Source organism: Cibotium barometz, chromosome 46, assembly GCF_041138505.1.
Source record: "Cibotium barometz isolate CiBa-2024 chromosome 46, ASM4113850v1, whole genome shotgun sequence".
NCBI classification, from domain to species: domain Eukaryota; kingdom Viridiplantae; phylum Streptophyta; class Polypodiopsida; order Cyatheales; family Cibotiaceae; genus Cibotium; species Cibotium barometz.
This window is the reverse complement of record NC_141091.1, coordinates 16,021,527-16,046,327: the sequence shown is the minus strand read 5'-3', so window position 1 is coordinate 16,046,327 and position 24,801 is coordinate 16,021,527. Positions and strand designations below refer to the sequence as shown.

Sequence of the window (24,801 nt, the reverse complement as noted above, 5' to 3'; positions counted from 1 at the left end):
CGGTTATGTCCTTTGGACTTAGGGGTGTGTCTTTTAATGAATAGACATGTCCTTTGATAGTGACCCATGTGTAAAGGTGTGACCCTTTACGGGTGTCCTGTGTAAAGGTGTGACCCTTCACGGGTGTCCTTTTAGTTAATAAGGGATTAAGGAGTAATTAAGGAAAGATTAAGAGAGTTAGTCACAATCGTGACATTTATATACTATTCATATGCATGCATGATATATATATATATGCATAATTTTCATAGGTACATACGTATTTATTTATGTAACTATTGATGTAGGTAAACATTATCAATGTATGTACTTATGTGTACTTATATGTGCGAATATATATGTTTTTTTATTTGCATATATATGTGAATATGTGGTGGATGTGATGAGTGGTGGGCCCTGAAATTTCAATCATTTTCTCACCTATTATGCTCCAAAATTTTAAAGTATGATAGATATGATTGCAAATATTGTCTCGCCTTCATTGTTTCTATGATAATTATGATTGCAAATATGGTCTCCCATTCATTGGTAGAAACAATCATGTTGGTCAAGAGCCATGACAAACATCCTATGGAAGAGCTTTGAAGGTGCTGAATACTTGAAAAAACAGTTCCAGTTGAAGCATTTTGCGGCCTTTACATCTTCCACTTTTTAAAGTCTAGATGAATTTGGTGAGAAATTCCATGGAGAACAGAGATAGAGGGGTATGGTGTGGTTTTTTGGAGAGGCGCAGGGGCTGGTTTGGGATGTTGAGGGTGTCAGCGTGGGCTTTCCAAATCAACGAGTTTGTAAGGGGCTATTGTTACTTTGTTCTAGAAACCTTGACCAGATATCCTTGGAGCTACTGCTATACAGAATTCCAAGTAGTTCTTGCTCAATAATGGGTGCTTCCTGCATTGGATCAAGCATCTGGATTCTTGTTTCTTGTGACATGGATAAAACCTTGGCAAATTGTGGGTTGCAACATCATAGTCGTGCACTCATCATCATACCACCCATTTTGCACAGTTGAACATTTAGAAGGTTTTTTGGTGGCTTTGATAGTGCAGGTGAGGTCATGTGCTTTAGTATCAAGGGTGGATACAGTTTCAACAGACAGGAGCATAGAAAGATTAACATCATAGCTATGATCTAGGTTGTGGTAGTAAGAGAGGGTAGATTGATACATCTCCTCTTGATGACCTCCTTCACATACTCAACCCACCTTGGATGCCGGACTGAGAGTCATCATGAGCAAGGCCTTACCTCCCACTCCTTGTAGCATTGGCTATCTCAGGGCTTGATAAGTCCCATCCTCAAATCATTTTAGGTTACACCTCTGCAGCCCTTGCAAGATCATCTACTTTATCTTGCTGAATGCCCATCTAGGTCTTGCGATGGGAGCATGGTTGGCCACCACCATGGTTGTCCGGCTTTGTAGAGCAACACTGGATTCTGAGTTTGGGATTGCCCAACAGCACAATACGTGTGGCTGAATTTCTTGCATCTCTTTACCTAGCACTGCTAGAGTGAGGACTCCATCACTTGGGGTTTGGTTGCTTGGGCAACAGAGACCGGTTTTACCCCGCATTATGAGGATGATGGTGCAGGCTTGGCACTCTACCTGACATACTAGTGAGGATGAGAGTCAGGTGGGAACACTGGGACATCTCTATGCCACAAGACTCCAGTCGGTAGATGATTAGGAGCTTAGCAGATTGGCAGATTTGGCGAGCTCGTTGCCGTGAGACCACAGAAGGGTCACCGATCCTTTGACAGTCAGTTCATACCATTGGGGTTGCATCATCTACACTCGGGCTGCTTTTCTCTGGATTTGCAGCCTTGGACCCTTGATTCATCATTCAACACAGCCTCTATTACGGCTCTTTGCCCCCCCTCCTCTTCTAGTCTCTTACCTCATCAGAGAGCCCATTTATTCATCTGTCGTCTCATGCCTTTATATGCCAAGTCCAATTTAGAGTCGTGTTCTATGATGAACCATATGATACAATAATACATGTGAATGTAGTGTAAGATGGTGCCAAATGTGTAAGGATTTTCTATCTAAATGACCTTAGTCTGATATATGTGCTTCATATATAGATAGTCTTGCGGTGTAAAGTAGGTCATTGCTGCATGAGATAAGAAAGTTCAATGGACTCCATGGGGTGTTCTTGCATGATTGAATGATCTTGAGGAGTGCTTGAATGAGGATGAAAGACCCTTGATCAACGTGGGCAGTTGAGCTAGCTGCATGAAAAATGTTTAAGAACTTCTTGAATGTTTTTGGTGTTCTTTTTGTAGTTGGATGCAGCCTCTCGTTTGCAATAACATTCCTTTCTAATTTCACAGGTTTTTACCTGGAATAGTGATGCTTGGGGCTATGGGCCAAGTACAACATCACTTTATCAATCACATCCTTGGGTGCTAGCAGTTTTGCCAGATGGAAAGGCACTTGGGGTGCTTGCAGACACGACTCGAAGATGTGAGGTTGTTTCTTATTTTGATACCTTATGTGGCAAAAATGTGTGTGTGTGTGTGTGTGTGAGAGAGAGAGAGAGAGAGAGAGAGAGAGAGAGAGAGAGAAATGAAATGTTATATTAATGTCTTCAAAAGGCCATAATGACCTATGAGACCAAAAAGTTACATCATGGTGGATCTGATACAATGTCTGGATAAAAAACCAGAAAATGAAAAATAAAGATGATACTACTGGCACCTGGAAAATGAAACTGGAACTGGAAGGTAATCAGAAACCCTTATAGGGTGTGAATATAGTGAGGGGGGGGGGGTACGCTATGGAGGTGAGTGGAGTACAGTGAGGGGATACAATATCATGTGGGACGGGGGGGTACACTATGGGACCCAATGGGGTACACTATGGAGAGAGAGAGAGAGTTTCAAAAGACCCAATGGGTCTATAAGACCAAAAGTGATAAGTGATACAAGAGTTCCATGTGGTATTGGGCCATGGAAAATGACTAATGAAACTAGAAAAACTCACACAAAAAGATAGACTAGCTGTATCTCTATCTCATCATCATCTTTAGCATGGTGTGCACTATGGTGATGAGCATTTGAATACATGTGAAAGATGCATCTCCAAGTCAGTACAAGAAAAGGAGGGCTCATGTGGAGGTGATATCATCCTCATCTATCCAGAATATCCAGCATAGGTGAGGCTGACTGCTGAGAGAATTGCCAACTCAGTTTTTATTTATTTATTTATTTATTTTTTGGGGGGGGGGGTACTCTATATCGCTGGAGAATATTCCCAATCTGGAGCTGCCGCATGGAAGAGAGAGAGAGAGAGAGAGAGAGAGAGATTGTTTTATGTCTATGTAAGACCAAAAGGGTCTATGAGACCAAAAGTGTATGCCAACAAAACGTGAAAGGAAAAAAACTAGGTATCCAATGAACACGACTTACCTACTATGCGAGTCTGCATGTACAATGTGATTAACCCAACTAGCCATGTGATATGCTCATCCAATAATAGTACCATCCTCCTCCATGGGAGAGCGCAGGGCTGTGATGAAGTCCACCTCCTGTGGTCCATGTCTCCGGAATTAGTAGGAGTCATTTAGAGCCATGGTTTTGAGGCACATCCTTCAAGCAGTAACCCGATATCTAGATCGGAGCGAAAATGCGACATCTTCATGTGTTTAGGGCAGCCCTGTAGCCAGGCAGACTGCATTCAACAGGCATCCAACAATGCCACATGGCAGTCAGCCATGTCTTCATGCAGTTGCGGGATATTTTCTGCAGGCGGACAGGTGTTCTACAGGTTGATTGGGCATGAATTCACCTATATATACACACGTGAGATTTTCAGCACTCCATCTTATTTGCTACCAAGTGATTGAGTTCATGTGGAGCATTTCTTTGATTGAAGGCTGATGAAGGGTGATGTACAGCTGTGTTGGGCTGAGGATCAGGCATAGGCACAAGCACTCTACAACTGATATTAGAACCTAGGGCACCTGTAAATTTTTTCATTTTTGGCACCCTTGTGTGTTGCTTGCTTGGCTAAGGTAGAGCCCTAAAGTCTAGGAGTGCATAAGGTTGAGTTTGGGAAAATATCTTATTTGGATTCTCTTCTTGATCACTCGTTTCCTTCTATTCCTCATGGATGCCAAGGAGATGCGAGCCATGTTTTCTAGCATGATGGCCGAATTCACCTCCCACATGGCAGTAGAGAGAGCTTCCCTACATGCAGAGTTGAATGTGTTTCCAAGCCATGGGTATTCGGCCATCTCTAGCAAAAGCTACTCTTGATTTGGCATCTACACTGGCTGACGCTTTTGAACAAAGGTTGGATGATTCCGAGGACAAAGTGTCACCACCATTACACTTAGGGGTGGAGTTGTTTGCTTCTTTGGATGCACAAATGGATCAACTGGACAAGCCCCGCTAACCTCATCATTAGTCTTGGATTCGACAATCTTTTAGGAGAGATTTAGGGGCATATTTAGAGCCGATTTTGCAGCCCAATAGGCTCCTGAAGTGCCCAAGACATACACCCATAATATGGAACACCTTTTGGGCACAATTTGGACACAAAAGATGACTTTTTAGATTAAGTTTTGTGGGCTGAAAAGGCAAAACCGATTGGGTTATGGATTTTCCTCTTCTCCCTGTAAATAGCCAAGCTCTCATTTGTACATATCATCTAATCCCCCTTTGGGATTAGGTCATAGGCAGTCAACAGGTCTAAAGTCAACCTTTTGGTCAGGCCAAAGGCCTTAGAAGTTGTACAGACATCATCATCTTTTTGTACCATATAATACATTGAACACACAACTCAGCTCTCTCTCTCTCTCTCTCTCTCTCTCTCTCTCTCTGTCTAATCATCATTAAATCAGCATTTTGTGTTCAAAACTAAAGCACCCATGTTCCCTATGATCAAATTGGAAGCAGAATCAGACACAAGTCAAATAAGGGTTAAAGCGTTCAAGAAAAATGAAGCATTCAACATTAAGGATGAATCTGTTGAAGCAATAAAACAAGTGGAAGATGAAGACAAAGTGTTCAACTACATTCATGAAGTCAAAGGTCAAAGTCCGAAGCCTAAATGGAGGGAGTGAAATTGGTGAATTTCAGCATTCATCATATTCAAAGTCAAAGCAAAGGAGAAAGTGAAGAAGATCTCAAAGAGATCAAAAGTGAAAACAAAGGCATCAAAAGATTTCCTTCAAGGAGCAAAACATATTGCTAAAGTTACAACTTCAACATGCAAAAGAAGCAGAAAAACCTAAACAACAGCCTATCTTTAAACCGCTCAAGGCTTCAGTTGACGTTGGCCTACCTTATCCTTGCGTTTTGCATTCCACAATCAACCGTCATCAGCAAGTTTTTTGTATTGTAAAGAAAGTTGTCCAAAGTGTTAAAGCAAATAATCTTGCTTGCAGAAGGGGGCCCTTAAGTGGGTAGTTTGGACCCAATCGAGTGTCAACTCTCCATCTCTCCAACTCTATCTCGTGTGTATAAAGATTAAAGTGGATTGCTCAAACTCACTAAAAGAAAAGGTATAAAAAGAAGGCCTTGCTGAGCGTTACATGATCATACTAGTTGCATGCTACACCGCAACACCTGCTCCTCATGATTACTTGGTTGGAAGGTTCTGGAGAAAGTGTCACACAAGACTGTCAAGTTGGCAAAATGGTTCAGTAGAAAGTGACTGAACCATTTGTCGGCCAACCCCACCAAGGTGGAAGGAAAGAGCACCACGTAGGCATCCTCCCTGTCTAGCCCGTTGCTTCTGCATATTGCCAGGAAAAACTGCACATGGTTGTCAGTGCCATGTGTGCGGTTCCTTTGAAGGTTGGCACCGTGACATTCACAGGTGATAGCATAGTCGCCAAGGTTTTAGTTCCAGCCAGATTTGCATCGGCCATGAGTGGAGGTAAAGGTTACAAGGAGGGACAAAATTAAAATTAGGTTTCCTATGATTGTAACAATGACAAGGGGCATTTCAGTGGACTTTTTGACACAACCCGAGAGTGCGTGTTGGGCATGCAACACTCGACTCTAGAACTCACGATGAACTCTTGATTGTCAAGAGATTCCCTATAGGATCGCCAAATTTAGTGTACTTGTAGCACACCTTGCTGCCCGGCACACTAGGATTTGTTACACTAGTCTCTGTTACGCGTTCACTCTATGGCAGCATGCCTCCAGGAGTTGCTACTTGACTAGGGAGACATGCAGCTACACTGCCCGCTCCACTACGCACTCACACAACTCTGACAAGACACTATGCTTATTGTGCACCCAAGACTGTTGGTCCTTGGTGCAATGAGGAGCATGAACGATGGGAGAGAGAGTAAGAGATGTTGACCAACAAGATAGTGAGCACATTAACAAGGATTAGCAAGGGGATTAAGGGGAGCACACAAGAAAGTCGTGGAGAGCTTTCTTATATTATATTATTTGGTCCTTTTTATAGGGCTTTAGTTAAGCCCTAGTTCACATACAAACAAGTGCTAGTTTACAAAACCACCTAGCACCTTTTTATTTACCAACTCATTACACATTTTCACTACCATGAATGTGAATATTCGTGGCAAAGACTAGATCGTGACATAAGAGATGGACAATCAACAGATGACTCGAGACGATACAGAACATGAAAGTGACACTAACACTTCGATTCCTTCCAAAAGTCCCTTAGGCAATCCGAGAGTTACATGTTTATACAAGTGGTTATCAGACGATAGGTGCACCGTTTGGCATTAGGAAGGCGTGATTATTGCGCAGTAGCTACTAATTGCCGATTTGGTGGCACCATCCACACAAGTTGCTGGAATGCGCCCCTGATCCAGTAAAAGTGTAGTGGGTAGTCGATGGAGATGGAAAGTGGATGTTACTTTGTGAGCTATGAGCTGAACACTTGTTAGCTAGACACTTGTTGGGGCAGTCTGGTGGGCTACAAAGTAGTCAGAATAGAGGGGCGAGGGTGCGCAATAGTGGGTAGAAGGGAACGAGAGTGGGGGGTGGATAGAGTGAGGAGGTGGGGGTAGAAGAGGAAAGTAGAGGAGGTGGGTTACCACTGGCAGCCGTGCAAACCCTAGGCCACAACTAAATAGCAACCCAACAACACCCACGAAAAACCACCAAGAATGGAGCCCACCTGTGAGAGCACACAACAATAAACCATTTGTAAGAAGAGGAGCATGGTGACTAAACCCTAGACGAGCAGCATTGCGGAACTCCATTAGTGATGCCAAAACCCTAGAAATAGAGAGAACAAAATAGACCCTAACCTAGAGTAGAAAACACAGTAAGCCCTAACCCTAGAACATGAGATGGGGGAAGGGAGGAGATGGAAGTATAAAGTGTATCAAATCGGACTACTTTTCATTCTTCAAATGAGTGGAAGAACCCCCTTTTTATACATTTCATGGCACAAAGGCCCTTTTCAATCCCTTTGCATATGGGATAACTCACACTCGTCTCATCACTGAGCCAGTCGGCTAGGTGCCTGCAGTCGGCCAGGACACCATATCAGGTCGGGTAGCAAACAAACAAGTCGGCTAGCAACAAAACCAGCCGACAGTCCTTCACACCTCAGAAAAAATGGAAAAAATACATGGAGAGTGAGGAAAAATGGGGAAACATGGCAGGCTCAGCACCATCACGTGGGAGGAGCTTGTGCCCATGGTCTTGGACCAGGAGGAACGATTCACGAACCCTCCTCAGGGTGGAGGTTCGGAAGGCCTTTACTGGCCAACGGTCGAAAGGCCATAACTCGGGCAAAGGGAAGGCTTCATCGGAGAAGTCTTCTGAGAAGAAGTCCGACGCTGACCGCGAGAAACTGAAGGCAGAGAGGACCTGTAATGATTGTGGTGAGAAAGGCTACTACTGGAGGCAGTGTCCCAAGCGGAAGACCGAGAAGGGTGAAGACTCCTCAGCAATCATGAAGACTCCGGCTTTTGTGCACCTGGAGGTGATGGACACCGATGTTTCATTTTCTTCAGGCAGGGAGGAGATTGGAGGACTCTCCGCAACGGTTACTCGGGAGTGGATTCTCGATAGTGGTGCTTCTAGGCACATGACTCCTTCCCGTTTCGGTTTACAGGATCTCTGCAGGCTTTCTGCTCATATTCTTACTGGGGATACGTCCACTATCCCAGTTCACAGTGAGGGCAGGATGGAGATAGTTCCCAATGGCAGAGGGGGGAAGCATTCCTCCCAGGTGTTGTATGTTCCGGCACTTGGTTTTCATCTGTTGTCAGTGCATCAGGTTTGCAAGACTGGCGTACGGGTGGAGTTTGATGAGCATTTTGTTGCTCTCCGGGACAAAGCAACAGGCCAAGTGGTTTGGGAAGGTGGAGTGGAGAATGGAGTCTACAGGCTTTCAGCATTCTCTCTCCCAGGTCCTCAGGATTGTGATGAGTGGCAGTCTGGTAATGGCTACTCAAGTGTGGATACGCTGCAGGTACGAGCTTTCCAGGACCAGATGGTGGATAGCTTACCAGTAGATGGCAGCAATTGGTAGGAACTTTCCAGTACTGATGTTGGTAGTTCTTGTGTTCGTGAGTCAGAGGAAGCTGAACAAGTCACTTATGCTCTGATGTCTCGTAGTGTTCGGGACATAGAACTTCCAGTAGTTGAGGATGTTCTTTCCAGGGGGACCTTTCGGAAAGCCAGGCAGGTTGTAGGTGATTACTTGCAGAAGGAGGTGTTTTCTCCAGGCTTTGTGGTTCCGGATTCAGAGGGGGGGGTGGTTGACAGGTTTCATCAGGTTTCCAGGACTTGCTTGTGCACTGTAACAGGTGTTGATCCTTGTGAGCAGTTGATGTCTCTGTGACTCAGAAGTTGTATGGTTCATTGATCTGGTTGATGGACACCAGATTGGACGAGAGCTTCCTGATGAGGCGGTTGAGCTGCAGATGTCTCTTTGTGAGGCAGGATTGCGTTTCCTGTGGTTTCTGCGGCATGCGAAGGATCATGGACTCTTTTACACAGGAGGGGGATTGTTGGATGGAGTCCGACTCCACGGTTGGAGTGACTCGGTTTGGGGAGGAGATCCGGACATGAGGAGATCTACTTATGCCCCAGGAGCAGTTTTACGGAGGAGGAGGAGCTTACATTGCAGGTTTGGGCTTCCACTGGAGGAACCCTTGGTCATCCAGAGGCACTTTGCTCGTGAACAGATTGTTGCTGATGACATCTTGCTGGAGTTCTGTTCGACGGAGGACAGTTTGGTGGACCTCTTCACGAAGTCGCTCTCTTAGGACTTGCTCAGGCGGCACCCCAGCTCCCATTGGTTGGTTACACAGCCAGGAGCTGAGAGGGGGTGTTAGAAGTCATCTCCTGTCTAGTTTTATACACCAGGGCCTTTGTTGTGGGTGTGCCCGCCCTTATGAGGTGTTTTCCCATTTTTCCCCACTCTCCGCATTTTTCCCCTATTTTTTCCATTTTTTCTGAGGCTTGGGAGGGTTGCCAGAGGGTGCCAAGAGCAGTACAGTGCTGGCCGATTGGATGTTTATCAGTCGTGGGCACTCTTGCTGCTGGCCGACTGGTTTTCATCAGTCGTGGGCACCAGATTGCTGGCCGACTGCATTTATGCAGTCGTGGACCTTTTTATCAGTTGTGGGCTTTTCCTTATGCTGGCCGACTGCCCTCTAGGTAGGTATATATAGGTCCTCAGTTCCCATACCTCATTTGTATCATATTCGGGATCTTCTTGTGTATATAGAGCAGAGTTACACGCCTACATCTCTCTCTCTCTTGTGCTGTTTTTCTGCTTGCGTTTTTGCTCGTGTTCCCAGATCTGGTCATCATCTCCGCTGCATATTCTGACAAATTACTCACTAATCTTGTCTTAATCATCGTCTAATCACTTGCTAATGATGTTGATTATTGCATTTGATCCACCATAGCTCATCACATTGTTGCAAATTTAACATGGTATCAGAGCCTAGCTTAGGATCCATCCAATTTTTGAGCCTATTTATCTTGCTAATCATCCTATTAATCTTGATTAGGAGATAATCTCAATTTTAGTCTATTTTCAACATCTTTTTGCACCCCCAGCTGGTGGAGGGGCTTGATCTCCCTCCAGGCTGAACATTAGGCAATAACCTCTTAGCCCCACCTAGCCATGTTGCCCACGCACCGGCTCATCAAGACAGCATGCCAAACCGCCGCCGAATTTAGGAGAAAATCGCGAAATCGTTGGTGCCAAATTTCTGAAGGAAAACTGAGATCTACACTTACAACGATGGAATTAGTCTAATTCCACTTGGCCCCAGGGGTTTTCAAGGGTGCTCTATATGCTGGTGATCTCAGATTTGTGAAATTCCTCAAGGAGAAGTGGCATCAAGCTCTATATCAAACCTGAAAGTGACTTTGGTAAAACAGAGATTAAGCATTCAATGTTTAGTCAAATCTTTTGTTTCTTGGCTTGATTCTCTACTAGACTAAGTGCTATTGATGCCTTTGAAAGGAGTTGAGCTCATTTGAACTCTAAGGTCCCAGATCTGGCCTCCTCGCACACTTTGTTTTTTACACACAAAATAGGAGATTATTTTACTAATCAATGATTAATAAGCACTAATCATTGTTTTTTGGTGTAATTGAGGGTTCAAATCTACCATTGGGTATCTGATACAGATCCCTATCACTTCAGATTGCAATTCGGAGATGGTTTGATACTCCAATCATTTAGTACAGATTAGCTACACTTGGCTTCATGTAATTTTTGGTGAATTTGTGCTCATAAATCTGTTGTAATTATCATTTAACCCAGATTTGAGTTGTAAAAGGGTAGACATTGTCCTTGAATCTTGAATTGGATCAAGAGGTAAGACCCCCTTCACATCATCATGAGCACGACGCAAGAAATAGTCAAATTTAATGGGAAGCAGTTTCATACATGGCAAACAAAGACCATGTATTTGCTCATGAGGAAAAATCTGTGGGGGCTAGTTGAGGGAAGAGATAAATGCCCAGAGGTGATTGGGGGGAATAAGTGGAAGAGCAAGAATGAGAAAGCATTGGGACTCATTGTACTCAGTTTAAATGATGATGTCATTTACCACATCACAGGGATACAACGGGCTAAAGATGCATGGGATGAACTTAATAAATTATTTGGCACTCAAGCAAGACGATATCTCCTTCCTAGCTTGAAGAACTTTCTGTTGAAGAGCCTGCAGCTTGTTAATATGCTCCTGCATCGTCGACGACTTTGCAGGGCTCATAACCCGCATCTGTACTTCCAAGGAAATCCTCTTCATGGGCGATACCCTGTTGTAAAGAGAGGCCAAATGCTGCCATATACCTCTAGCCAGCGTCATATGCTTTACATGATTGATTACCTGCAGTGTGTAGTTGAGAAAGATAAATGAACGGACCCTGGCATTGACACGATCCCACATTTGTGTCTGAGCCTCCCGGTCCTACGGTAACTCCCCTTCCTCTACTTCCGGCCGTGGAACCCCAACAACGATGAAATCACCAAGGTCGTAAGACTCCAGAACAGATTCCATCATAACCTTCCATATGCCGTAGTTGTTCCCGTCCAATTGAAGGTCCACTGGGAACGTGGGGAGTGTCGGGATCTTCACATGCGTCTTGGCCGTCTCAAACAGATCTGCCATTGCGGGGATGTACTCTGAAAAGGGTGGGTGGGTGGGAACAAAGAAGAACTAACACCTGCAAGTGGCTGTCCAGCAAATCAGCCCGCCGTCCTCTTGCTTCTCCTCTTCCCGAACAGTCCACCAATCAGCAACACAACAGTCCCCCTCTTGCTCACACAAATCCCAAGAACTATCTAGAGCCTAGGAGACGCATCACCATCGAGCTTCGCGAACACCCCCAACAGGCACTGCGTCATCCCTCCACGGGGCTCCCATCTCCTGGTGAGCCGCCTCCCAAAACACCGGCCGGAGGAGATGATTATGACAAGGTGCCACTCTAGCCTATATATGGCTCTTAACTTCCCATTCTTCCACTTATGGGATAATCCAAGGAACCTTCTAGCCATAGATCACACGCTCGAAATCACCAACCTTCCAACACCCTCCCTCGATTCGAGCTCCGCAAGCCACCGAGGCGCAAGGGGGTCGTCCAGGACCACACACGCTTGAGCCACCCAGGACCACACACGCTCGGGCTCTGATACCATGTCAGAATACGCAACGGAGATGATGACCAGATCTGGGAACACAAGAGCAAAACGCAATGTAGAAAATCACAGCACAAGAGAGAGAGATAGAGGCGTGTAACTCTGCTCTATATACACAAAAGAATCCCGGAATGAGACGATGGTGACAAGGGGACTGGGGGGCCATTTTATATGGCCCCCCAACAGCAGTCGGCCTGCTGTAGGACAGCCGACAGGACACAAAAACCCCACGACTGCTGAAATGCACAGTCGGCTAGCAGCAGGGAGGGTCGGCCAGCACAGGGAGGTCCACGACCTGTGCAGAGCAGTCGGCCACCTCCGGAGTCTCCACAGATGCAGTTGGCCAAGTTCAAGGTCCTCCTGCCACTACAAGACTGCCTCCTATGCCACAGAAAAATAGGAAAAAATGGGGGAAAAATACGGGGAGTGAGGAAAAATGATAAGACACCTACAAAGGGCGGGCACACCCACAATAGAGGCCCTGGTGTATATGTATAGACAGGAGATGACTTCTAACAGCCAGGACACATGGCAAGAGACTGCAACAGCAAACCCAGTGAAGAAGGATCGACATGGGCAAACTTCATGGAGACTCCTAAGGAAGTGGAGTCAGATCATCTTTTCTGAGAGAGAAAGAGGGAGAAACCCCACAACCCAATGTAACCTGCCCCAACAGAGTAAAACTACCTCTGAGCCACCGATGATGTAGGCCATGTGGTAGACGTATGTGTGAGTACTTTAGTCAAGGTCACGGGCACTTATAGTAAGCCTTGGACACAGAGAGAGAGAGTGTCAAGGACTATGAGTTAGGGACTTGAGGCATTGGTCGCGGGCTACCAAGTAAGAGAGAAACTTGGTCCAGGTGTGCTAGGATTATTCATTTGAGGGGAGGTGTGTGCGGGAACAAGCCCTTAGCAAGAGGCTGTAAAAGAGAGTCTGTAAATGAGTAGGTAGCAGTGAAAAGATGAGTGGAATCTACTGGGAGAGAGTAAAGGGTAGCATGAGAAGATCTAGGATGTGGAGATATTCTGGGAAAAGTGAAGAGGTGGAGAGAATTAGGCAAAAGAGGTGGAGTGAATCAAGGATGAGGTGTCTCCGAGATGTAGGGGAGGTGGCACAAATCAAGGAATAAATCAGTGGAGCAGATCATGGACAAACTTGTATAAATTGAGGCATTGGTCTAATGAGTAATTTGCTAGTTTTTGAGTATCCATGCCTACATTAAGCTATGAGTTTATTGCTCACTAATCTCGTCTTAATCATCGTCTAATCACTTGCTAATGATATTGATTCTTGCATTTGATCCACCATAGCTCATCACATTGCTGCAAATTTAACACTTGGTCCGGGCATAGAAGACCGGGTTCCGAGCAATAGCGATACAGCTTTGGTTATCACACTGGATTATCGCATTGGATGACTGTGGGCTCCTTCTGTGGAAACCCAATCTTGCCAAGCAACCTCTCTCTATGTGCTTGGTCCGAGCATAGAAAACCGAGTTCCGAGCAATAGCGATACAGCTCTGGTTATCGCATTGGATGACTATGGGCTCCTTCTGTGGAAACCCAATCTTGCCAAGCAACCTCTGCAGCCACATAACCTCACAAGTAGCACCACAAGCAGCCCGGTAGTGTGCCTTTGTAGACGATAAGGCAATAGTTCGCTGTCTCTTTGCTCCATGAAACAGCTCCTGAGCCAAGGGTAAAACTGTAGCCTGATGTAGGTCTCTTGGTGTCTGGATCTCCTCCCTAATCGGAGTACTCCAGCCTTGGAGTCGGACTCGGTCCTTCGTTTCACCTCCAGTGTCGTAGAACAGTTCAAGATCCTTCGTACCCTGCAAATACCGCAAGATCCGCAATCCTGCGTCCCAATGAGACTTCAAAGGCGTCTGCATGAATGAGCTCAACAGCCCCACAGGAAAGCTCAAGTCCCAATGAGACTCAAAGGCGTCTGCATGAATGAGCTCAATAGCCCCACAGGAAAGCTCAAGTCCAATCTGGTGTTTAGCAACTAGATCAATGAACCAACTAGCTTCTGATACAGAGAGGCATCAACCGGCTCACAAGGATCATTCACTGTAAGCTTCGTGTTTGGGTCCATTGGTGACGTGATAGGCTTGCAGTTCTCCATCCCAAAGGCCTCAAGCAACTCATGGACATACCGCTGTTGAGAGACAAAGAACCTCCACTGGGTCTGCCAAATCTCCAATCCCAAGAAGAAGTGGAGTAAGCCTAAGTCGGTCATCTGAAACTCCTTTGACAAGGCAGCCTTCGTCGCTGCAATGTGCTCCACATGACCGCCAGTGAGAATGAGGTCATCCACATAAAGGATGATCAACATGACCATGCCGCGTTCTCGAAAGAGATACAAGTTGGAATCTGCAACTGATCTTTGAAATCCAGTCGGTAGAAAGAAGGAATCAATCTTTTAATTCCAAGCCTTGGGAGCTTGCTTAAGACAATACAAGGCCTTCCACAACTTGTAAACCATCCCCTTTGATCTTGGAACCTCAAAGCCTGGAGGCTTCTCAACATACACCTCCTCCTGCAAGTCACCATTAAGGAACGCGGATTTTACATCCATCTGATATACTGGCCACTGCTGAGAAGAGGCAAGGGCAAGAACGGTCCGAATCGTGGTCATCCTCGATGTCGGTGCAAAGGTATCCTCATAGTCGATGCCAGGCCGCTGAGCATAACCCTTAGCCACAAGTCTGGCTTTGTGTTTGTGCACTGCCCCATTTGACGTATACTTGGTCTTAAAGACCCACTCGACACCAATGACTGACCATTTTGATGACCTCGGAACCAACTCCCAAGTTTTATTCTTCTCTATGGCATCCAGTTCCACTTGCATGGCTTTCCTCCAAGTATGATGTGAAAGGGCTTCCTTTACAGAAGTGGGCTCTTTATCCTCCTTGATACAAGATATCAAAGCATAGTTTACCTGGAAGAGCTCCGCTGAATGACCTTTGTTACGAACTCTATGCGATCTTCGAGGTCCATCCTCTGTGGACCAATTGGAGGAAAGCTCCATAACACCGGACTCCCGAAGGGTGTCTAACAAACACCTGGGTACTCGAACAGAATGCGGAGCCTCTTGTTGCTGCGAGGGTTCATCTCCAGTCGCGGTCTCAACCTCCTGAACTGACTGAGGCTGTCCAGTTGGAACAATCGACTGGACATCATCATCATACTCATCTGGGTCTCCAAGAAGTGGTAGCTCATCAGCAGTGGAAGCTGGAACATGCTCATCAAAAACAACATCTCTGCTGATGACAACCTCGTTCCGCTCCGGGTCATACAACGTGTATCCTTTGGAAAGAGAGTTATATCCCTCAAAGACAAGCTTTTGGGACTTTGAGTCAAGCTTCCCCCTCTGCTTCTTTGGAATGTGAACATAAGGATCACTCCCAAACACACGGAAATGGGAGACATCTGGTTTCGTGCCAAAATAAGCCTCAAAGGGAGTCATGTTTGGTACTGAAGTCGTTGGAGATTGGTTGAGGATATGGACAGTCGTAGCCACAGCCTCTCCCCAAAGTGGACGAGGAAGATCACGATCCTCCAACATCGTGATTGCCATCTCCACCACAGTTCGGTTCTTACGCTCAACCACTCCATTCTCTGAAGGCGAACTTGTATTGGCTAGCTCTCGCTTGATACCATGTTCCACACAAAACTGCACAAACGCATTGGAAGAAAACTCTCCTCTTTTGTCAGCCCGAAGAGTCTTTATTTGCAAGCCATACTCTTTCTCCACCATCACATGCCACTCCTTGAACCGAGCAAAAGCTTGGTCCTTCTGGGAAAGGAAATAAACCCATGTGAATCTGCTACAGTCATCAACAAGCAACATAAAATACAAAGAACCTCTCAAGGATGGGGTCTGCATAGGTCCACACAAGTCAATGTGTACCAACTCCAAAGGTTTTGAAGCCTGCATGAAAGCCTGCTTTGGAAAAGATTCCTTGTGTTGCTTACCACGAATGCAAGAACTACAACGTCCTTGCCTGTTGCCAACATCTGGCAAGCCAACCACCATCTGGCCCCGAAAAGCTTGCTGCAACGCATCCATATTCAAGTGGCCAAACCGAAAGTACCACAAGTCACCAATCTGAGTGCCTGTAAGAGAGGAGAGTGCTGAGAGTTTGTAGATACCGTTCTCCACTCCGCCTTCCCAAACAACTTGGCCTGTTCTCTGTCGTGTAGAGCAACAGAATGCTCCTCAAACTCCACCCGGAAGTCAGTCTTGCAAACCTCATGCGCTGACAATAGATAAAAACCAAGTGCGGGGACGTAAAGAACACGAGAGGAATGCTTCCCTCCTCTGCCATCGGGAATGATCTCCATCCGGCCCTCACTATGAATCGGTATGGTGGAATTGTCGCCAAATGAAAATGTGACCTGACTGTCGTTTAAGATCATGTAAGAACTCACGGGAAGGAGTCATGTGCCTGGAAGCACCACTATCAAGAATCCACTCCCGAGTATCCCTGGCGGTGAAGTCAACTGCCTCCTCGCTCAAAGAAGATCAAGTATCTGTGTCCAAAATCTCCAAGTGCACAAAAGCTGAAGTCTTTGCAGCTGAAGCTGAAGAATCAACACTCTTCTCGGTATTCCGCTTAGGACACTTCCTCCAATAGTGGCCTTTCTCGCCACAATCATTACAGGTCTGCTCGGCCTTCAGTTTCTCACGGTCTAAATTGGGCTTCTTCTTAGAAGACTTCTCCGATGAAGACTTCCCTTTGGCCTTGTTGTTGTTACGGCCTTTTGATCGTTGGCAAGTCGAGGCCTTAGAACCTCCGCCCTGTAGAGGGTTCGTAAAACGCTCTTCCTGGTTCAAGACCATTGGCACAAGCTCCTCCCACGTCATGGTGTTGAGCCTGCCACTCGTGATCAAAGAGGAGTAAAATGCCGAGTACAGAGAGGGCAAATGGGACAACAATGTAATGGCCATGTCCTCTGAAGATATCTCTTTCCCTCCCTGGAGAACCTCTTACTGAAGAGCCTGCAACTTGTTGATGTGCTCCCACATCGTCGACGACTTTGCAGGATTCATCACCCGCATCTGAACTTCCAAGGAGATCCTCTTCATGGGTGATACCCTATTGTACAGAGAAGCCAAATGCTGCCAAATCCCTCTTGCCAGCGTCATATTCTTTATATGGTTGATCACCTGTGGTGTGTAATTTAGGAAGATGAAAGAACGGACACGAGCATTGACACGATCCCATAATTGTGCCAGAGCCTCCCGTTCCTTCCGTATAGAGGGTAATTCCCGGTCTTCCAACTCCAGCCATGGAACACCAACAACAATGAAATCAACCAAGTCATAAGACTCCAAAACGGACTCCATCATTAGCTTCCATATGGCATAGTTGTTCTTGTCCAATTGTCTGTCCACCAAGAACGTGGGATCTTCACGTGCTTCTCAGCCATCTCAAGGGTCCACAAGGTCTTGTGAAGGGAGGGTGGGTGGGAAAAAAGAAGAAGAAGAGGCTACAAATAATATGCAAGGTGGCTGTCCAACGGTGATGGCCGCCTTCTACTCGATCTCCAAGTCCCGAACAGTCGAAGCAATCTCCAATCAGCACCTCAAATCAGCAAACCCTCGACGTCCCACTGTCTCCAAGCTTCAAGCCACCTGGGCTCTAATACCATGTCAGAATGCACAGCGGGAATGAAGACAACTGCTGTAGAGAGCAAAACGCAGATGAAAGAGAGAGAGAGAAGCTGTGTAACTCTACTATATAAACATAAGAAAATCCCGGAATACAACGGAGAGTGTGGGGGGCAAGGGGCCATTTTATATGGCCCCAGGCTGCTGGTTGGTCAGTCTAAAACTGTGAGGATTATGTTGTTATTCTTGCATATTGTGTACTAATTACTACTTAAGTAATTAACTTAGAACAAGAACCTTCAGGAGAACACTTGAGACAAGATTGAATTGACTTGTTGTTGTTAAACTGAGTACAATAGGTCTCTTATATAGGAGATGAAGAGACACATTTGAAGAGGCATGTCCTTTGATGAAAGGACATGACCTTAGACGAAAGGGTACAACTTTTAGGCTAAGGGATGTGTCTAGTCGATGTAGAGGCACAACCATTCACTAAGGGATACAACCATTCGTCGAAGAGATGTGGCTATTCGATGAAGAGGTACATCCTTTGACGAAGAGTCGCAACCAGTGGAGGGTAGGGGTTCCCTTTGGCTGGTAACTCTTTGCATCTGCAACAGTAATCAGCAATGAAGAGAGAATCTGATATATAAACACGTCACAATCGTGACATTCCCTCCCATTTAAAATAAAACCCATGTGTCAAATGATAGACATCCGTTTGTCGAAGAAGTCCTGAAGAAGGTTAGGGTACTGCTGCATTTCTTCATCTGTTTGCCAAGTGGAATCAGACTCATCCAAGTCCATCCACTTCACAAGAAATTCTGTAGTCAACTTTCTTCTTGTTTCCTTCTGTCTTACATCAAGTATTACTTTTGGAACAAGGATAATATGGTCATCTTCAATTTTTGGTACATATGAAGATAAGTCTGGAATAGGCGAATCTCCTTGAATATATACTGTTTGAGCCAAGATATGTGAAAAGTCGGATGAATCTTTCCCCATGACGGTGGAAGTTTCAACTTATAACTGACAGCTGAATTTTTCTTAAGAATCTTGAAAGGCCCATAGAAGCGAGGTCGTAACTTTGGAAAAATTGACTTCACTGTTTTGTAGCAGTGAGGTGCCACATATAATAAGACCAAATCTCCTTCTTGAAATTCTGCATGTCGACGATGCTTGTTGGCTTGTTTTTGATATTTTTGTTGCACATGGACCAATTTATCTCGAACTTGTACAAGCACATCTTGCATCTCCTGAACCAACTGATCTGCCAACGCCACTTTGTGTTGTAAAACAAAGTTTGTAGGCACAAGAGGAGTATGTCCGTATGCTGCTTGAAATGGAGTTAATCCAATTGCTGAATGATGGGAATTATTATAAGCAAATTCCACGAGTGGTAAATAATCTTCCCATGATGCCAGACGGAATTGAATGTAATGTCGAATCATTTCTTCCAAAATCTGATTGACTCTTTCAGTCTGTCCATCTGTTTGAGGATGATAGGCTGAACTGAATAACAAATTCATGCCAAGAGATTTGAACAAAGACGTCCAAAAATGTCCAGTGAACTTTGGATCTCTGTCAGAGATGATGGTCTTTGGCAAACCATGCAATTTGAAGACATGTTGCACGAATAATGACGCCACATCTGGGGCTGAAGCAGCTTTCTTGCAAGGAATGAAATGTGCCATTTTGGAAAATCGATCAACCACCACAAGAATCTGAGCATTGCCTTTGGATGAACGAGGCAAGGTGGTGATAAAATCCATACTGATACTTTCCCACCTCTCATTGGGAACTGGCAACGGTTGAAGTAACCCTTGAGGAAGTTGTCGAGAGGCTTTCATTGTTTGACATGAATGACAAGTTTTGACAAATTTGATAACATCTTGCTGCATCTGAGGCCAGAAGTATGTAGCAGACAAAAGTCGATATGTCTTGTTGATACCAGGGTGAGCAGCATAAGGGACTTCATGATGTTCTTGAATAAGAATCTTCCGCAATGAAGTATTGTGAGGCACACAAATGCGGTCAGAGAAGAACAGCAACTCATCCATGATAATATAGGCTGCAAACATGTTCATTTCTGCAGGACTGGGATTAGAAGATTTGAGAGCACGGAACGCATCTCCAAAATCTCTATCCGTCAAATATTCATTTTTGAAACAAGCACGGATTTCCATTTGCACATCTGTGATGGCAAAATTGATGGCTCGAGGCATGCGACTTAAGGCATCTGCAACCACATTCTGAAGACCAGGAACATACTGAATAATCATGTGGAAATTAGCCAAGAATTCAACCCATCTGCCTTGTCGAGAGTTCATAACAGGCTGAGTGAAAATATACGTCAGAGATTGATGGTCTGTACGTACAACTGAATCTGCTCCAAGAAGATAATGTCTCCATGTTCGATAAGCATGCACGATTGCCAAAAACTCCTTATCATACACAGGATACCTGCTTTGAATGGCTGAAAACTTTCTGCTGTCAAAAGCAATGACACGATCATTCTGCATCAAAACTCCACCAGAAGCACGATCTGAGGCATCTGTCATTACATCAAAGGGCTGAGTGGGATCTGCAATGGCCAAGACCGGGGTTGTCGTCAAGGCATGCTTGAGATCATTGAAGGATTGCTCAGCTTCCGAAGACCACTGAAGTTTGCCCAGCTTTGTCAGTTCTGTCAAAGGGGCAGCAATCTCCGAAAATCTATGCACCTTGTTGTGATAAAAGTTAGCAAGTCCCAAGAAAGATCGAACATCTGAAATGGTGAGAGGCAAAGGCCAATCCACAATCGCCTGAATCTTCTTAGGATCTACTGCAATCCCATTAGCAGAAATGATGTGACCAAGATATTCCACATGGTTTTTGAAAAATTCACTCTTCTTTTTGTTGATGTACAGCACATTGTTGCGTAGTACTTCAAAGACTATCTGTAAATGCTCTTTGTGATCGACCATAGATTGGCTAAAAACCAGAATATCATCAAGGTAAACGATCACGAACTTATCCAAGTATGGCCCAAAAATTTCATTCATCAGGGTCATGAAAGTGGCCGGGGCATTGGTTAACCCAAAAGGTATGACCAAGAATTCATAATGGCCATATTTTGTTCGAAAGGCTGTCTTGTATTCATCACCATTACGGATACGAATTTGATGATAGCCGGACTTTAAATCAATCTTGGAAAACACCTTAGTACCAAGCAGTTGGTCGAACAATTCATCGATGCGAGGTAAAGGAAACTTGTTCTTGATTGTCAGCTTGTTGAGAGCACGGTAATCAATTCAAAGTCGCATTGATCCATCCTTCTTCTTGACAAGTAAAACCGGGGCTCCGAAGGGACTTTTGCTGGGACGGATGTGACCTTTGTCCAGCAACTCCTGTAATTGCTTTTGTATCTCCTGAGATTCAGAGTAAGAAACACGGTATGGAGCTCGGGTTGGAGGGGGTTGACCTGGGATAAGATCAATCGGGTGATCCACAGGACGACGAGGAGGCAATGTCGTCGGAAGATCATTCGGAAACAAATCCTGAAAAGGCTTGAAGAAGGGTTGCTCCAAGTAAGCAGTAGTTGATGACGAGGCTTGAGATTGCTCACTGGTTTCTGCTTCAATCTCCCGTAACATGACCAAGGATGTTGCACTGTCACGTTTGCGAACGAGACGTTTGACGTGCAGGGCATAAACAATGGTGATGGGTTTGGCACTGAAAAGGCCATGAAGTTCCAGCTCTCGACCATTATGATATAATTGGATTGAATGGGAACGAAAGCTGATCACCGGATCATATCGATACAGCCAAGATTGTCCCAATATCATGTCATAATGTGACAACGGCATCACTGAAAAATTAAGGTGATCCTGGTAATCTTGAATCTGGAACTGGAGCTATTGCACCTTTTGGTTACAATTAAGGAAGGAACCATCAGCAAGCGCCACTTGAAAAGCATCCACAAAATGTCGGGTCTGTAGGCGAAGCTTATGAACCAAAGAAGTGCCCACAAAATTAGTGGAACAGCCACTGTCCACCAGCACATTGATGGGATGGTCGCCAATGAAGCCAAGAAGACTAAGGACCTGTTTGGAAAGATTCACTGGAACAGGGTTGGTACTTTGGCCATTAAGCATCAGGGTACTGACAAACTCCGAAACGCGAACAGAACAAGCCATCTGTTTGTTCTTGTCTTTCACAGGAGGCGGGTCATGATCAGCATGGTGACAACTGTCCACCTGAGAATTGCGCCGAGTGTTGGAGGGTTTAGGACGCTGAGGGCATTCATACCACCGGTGATCGCCAGAACAAATTGTGCAGAGGCCTGGGCGACTAGGTTGGGATGAAGGGGCAGTTGATGAAGAGGTTTGCTGTCCTGAAGAGGTTTCTCGCTTGAAATTGCGCCGATCATTGTTGCGATGGTCCTGTCGAGACCGATCTCGGTTTCTGTTGCTGCCAGAGGATTCGGTCTGAGAGGATCCTGCATTTGACGCGGAAGTTTGCCCGGAAGGATTGTTGTCCAGAATATGGTCGCCGAGAGTTGGGTTGTCCAGAATTAGGACGCTGGGGTTGGCTAGTCCCATTGGATCGATTCCGCTGGAAGGAACGGGCGTCGGAGGAAAAGTTCCTGGGAGGACGCCGGTAATCACTGATGCGCTCGACATACGAGATTGCTTCATCCAGGGTGGCAAGATTATACTTATGGACTTCGTCTTGGATTGTGGGTTCAAGCCCGTCAATGAAGCTGTGAAGCTGGTCCGAGGGACTGAGTGTCTCTATCTCCAGAGCCAATTTTTGAAACTCTGAGATGTACGCGGCCACGGAGCCAGTTTGACTCAGGCGGCGGAGAGAAGACCTGGCATGAAAATTCGCATTTGCGGGCTCAAAAGCCTTGCGAAGAGCACGCCGGAATTTATCCCACGTTGGAGTAGACTTGCCATCTGCAATCCTGCGTCGCCACCAGAGGAAGGCGGTATCCTTCAAGAGGGTACTGGCCAATGCCACCTTTTTGTTCTCGGGCAATTCAGTATTCGAGAAATAAACCTCCATTTTGTAGAGCCAATGATCGATTAACCGCTTATCACGGCGGCCATTGTAGGGCTCAGGTAACTTGATGTCCATCTTTCGTGTTTGTGCTGTGGTCATTAATTTATATAAAAGTTTAAGTTCAACATTGTCTACCTCGGCAGTCGGATCGGGAGGAGTTAAGGGATCGTCCTGTTGGCCCACCGAGGATGATGATGATGAATGTGGAGAATGCGAACGATGCGCTCGCTGTGACTTCCTGGATCCCTCGCGCTGATGTTGGTGCCGCTGCTGCATGTCTTCCATCTGGGATCTCATTGATGCCATTCCGTCGAAAAATGCCTTTTGCAAGTCCTCCATCTGTTGTTGGAGAGTAGTCATCAGCAAGGCTTCCATCTGAGGATCGGCGGGTGGCACGTTGTCGTGCGAAGTCGACATCTGGAGCACTCAGAGAGAGTACTGTGGTGAAGCAGGAAAGGTCCACCCGAAATGTAGAATGGAAGGAACAGCTGCTGGAGAGGCAGTAATAGGATCCTCGTACGCGAAGTCGGGGTCTTCCACTTCGTCGGGATCGTTCTCCGAAGTTACTGCATCGGCTTCCTCCAAAGAACTGGGCGCTGGAGATAATGGAGTATAGTCGGGGACGCAGATCTCGCAGTAAAATGTCACAGGAGGGCGCGTGGAGGAGATATTGCGTAAGCCATCCACACTGCACTCTGGAAGAAAGTGTGCCAACTACGGGTACCGTGATAGAAAATACTCGAAATGAGTAAGATGCAGTGGCTCGCAGGTGAGGAAAATAGTCCAAATCGCCCAAGTGTCGGGTTCGGTCACATGCGGGCTGCTGACATGAATGCGGTACACTTGAGAGGCCGGGGATGCTGGGATAGGAGAGGCTGAAAGACTTGGAATCCACCCAACATCGGCGGGTAGTGGCACTGATTCCGGAGTGAGGGCACGAGGAGGGCTGTGTTCGGGAAGAACAGCCTCGGGGATCTCGTCGATGTAACTCAGGTAAGAGATGTGCATGTCGGGTTCCTCCGGGAAGTTGTCCATGAAGCATGCACGTAGAGGGCAAGAGCACACAGAGTATGTGGTGTGGGCAAAGCCAGGAAAACCCACGAACAGCCAGGAAGAAGGGTGCCTATTCGCTGGAGAGAAGGAGGCGAGTAAGAACTAGGCGACATCCTGACAGCCGGGTGGTGGTTTTCGAGTCGCCCACGGTGGCTGTTCACACCAGCAAATCCCAAACGGGCGGCCAGCGCACGCCCAGCGGGTTACGCACGCCTGTTGGGTTTGTTTGGGTTTTTTTTTTTTGTGAATTCCACGTGGCAGTACACTTATTAATGTTGTGTATTGTTTTTTTTTTTTTGGAAGGTTGACGCTTCGAAGGCCGTCGCCGAGTGGGGGTGCGAAGGTGACGCTTCGAAGGGCTGAATCGCCGAATGAATCGCTTCGAACAGTGTTGAACCGCCGACTGAATTGCTTCGAATAGTGTGCCACCAGCAGTCGCTGCATATATTAAGGCGGCTCACAACCGGCAGCCACGCTCAGCAAACAAGAGCGCCCGTTGGCAGCAACCAAGGCGAAGAGAGGGGGATTCCATATTCAGCAGCGAAGGGGGCAGTTCCTGCCATGTTGCGAACGCCACCGGCAGCAAGGAGGGAGGGTATTCCGGAAATACAGCAGGGGGTCCCTCTCTGCTATACACACAATACGTGTATATGGGTGTGAGACCTTGTGTACTTGTTTACATTACTACAAGCAAGGATTCACGCCAAGTCCACCATCGCTCTGCTTCTTCCATACAACACCGAGAGGAGAGGTGGATGAGGGAGTGCCGCGGAGAGGGTGAGGGCTTCACAACCCACGGGTAGGAAAAAAATTTGCTCTGATACCACTGTGAGGATTATGTTGTTAATCCTGCATATTGTGTACTAATTACTACTTAAGTAATTAACTTAGAACAAGAACCTTCAGGAGAACACTTGAGACAAGATTGAATTGACTTGTTGTTGTTAAACTGAGTACAATAGGTC

General features: G+C 46.0%; 1 protein-coding gene across 3 annotated transcripts in view; it reads left to right on the top strand.

The window, feature by feature from the left end:
• HGL1 (heteroglycan glucosidase 1) overlaps positions 1-24,801 on the top strand; it is a 77,238-nt gene that overhangs the window by 11,377 nt on the left and 41,060 nt on the right. For all 3 annotated transcript variants that reach the window (XM_086783795.1, XM_086783796.1, XM_086783797.1), the window contains one exon: positions 2,332-2,469. In XM_086783795.1, coding sequence (XP_086639921.1) covers positions 2,332-2,469 — 138 coding nt within the window. The remainder of the gene's footprint in view (positions 1-2,331; positions 2,470-24,801) is intronic.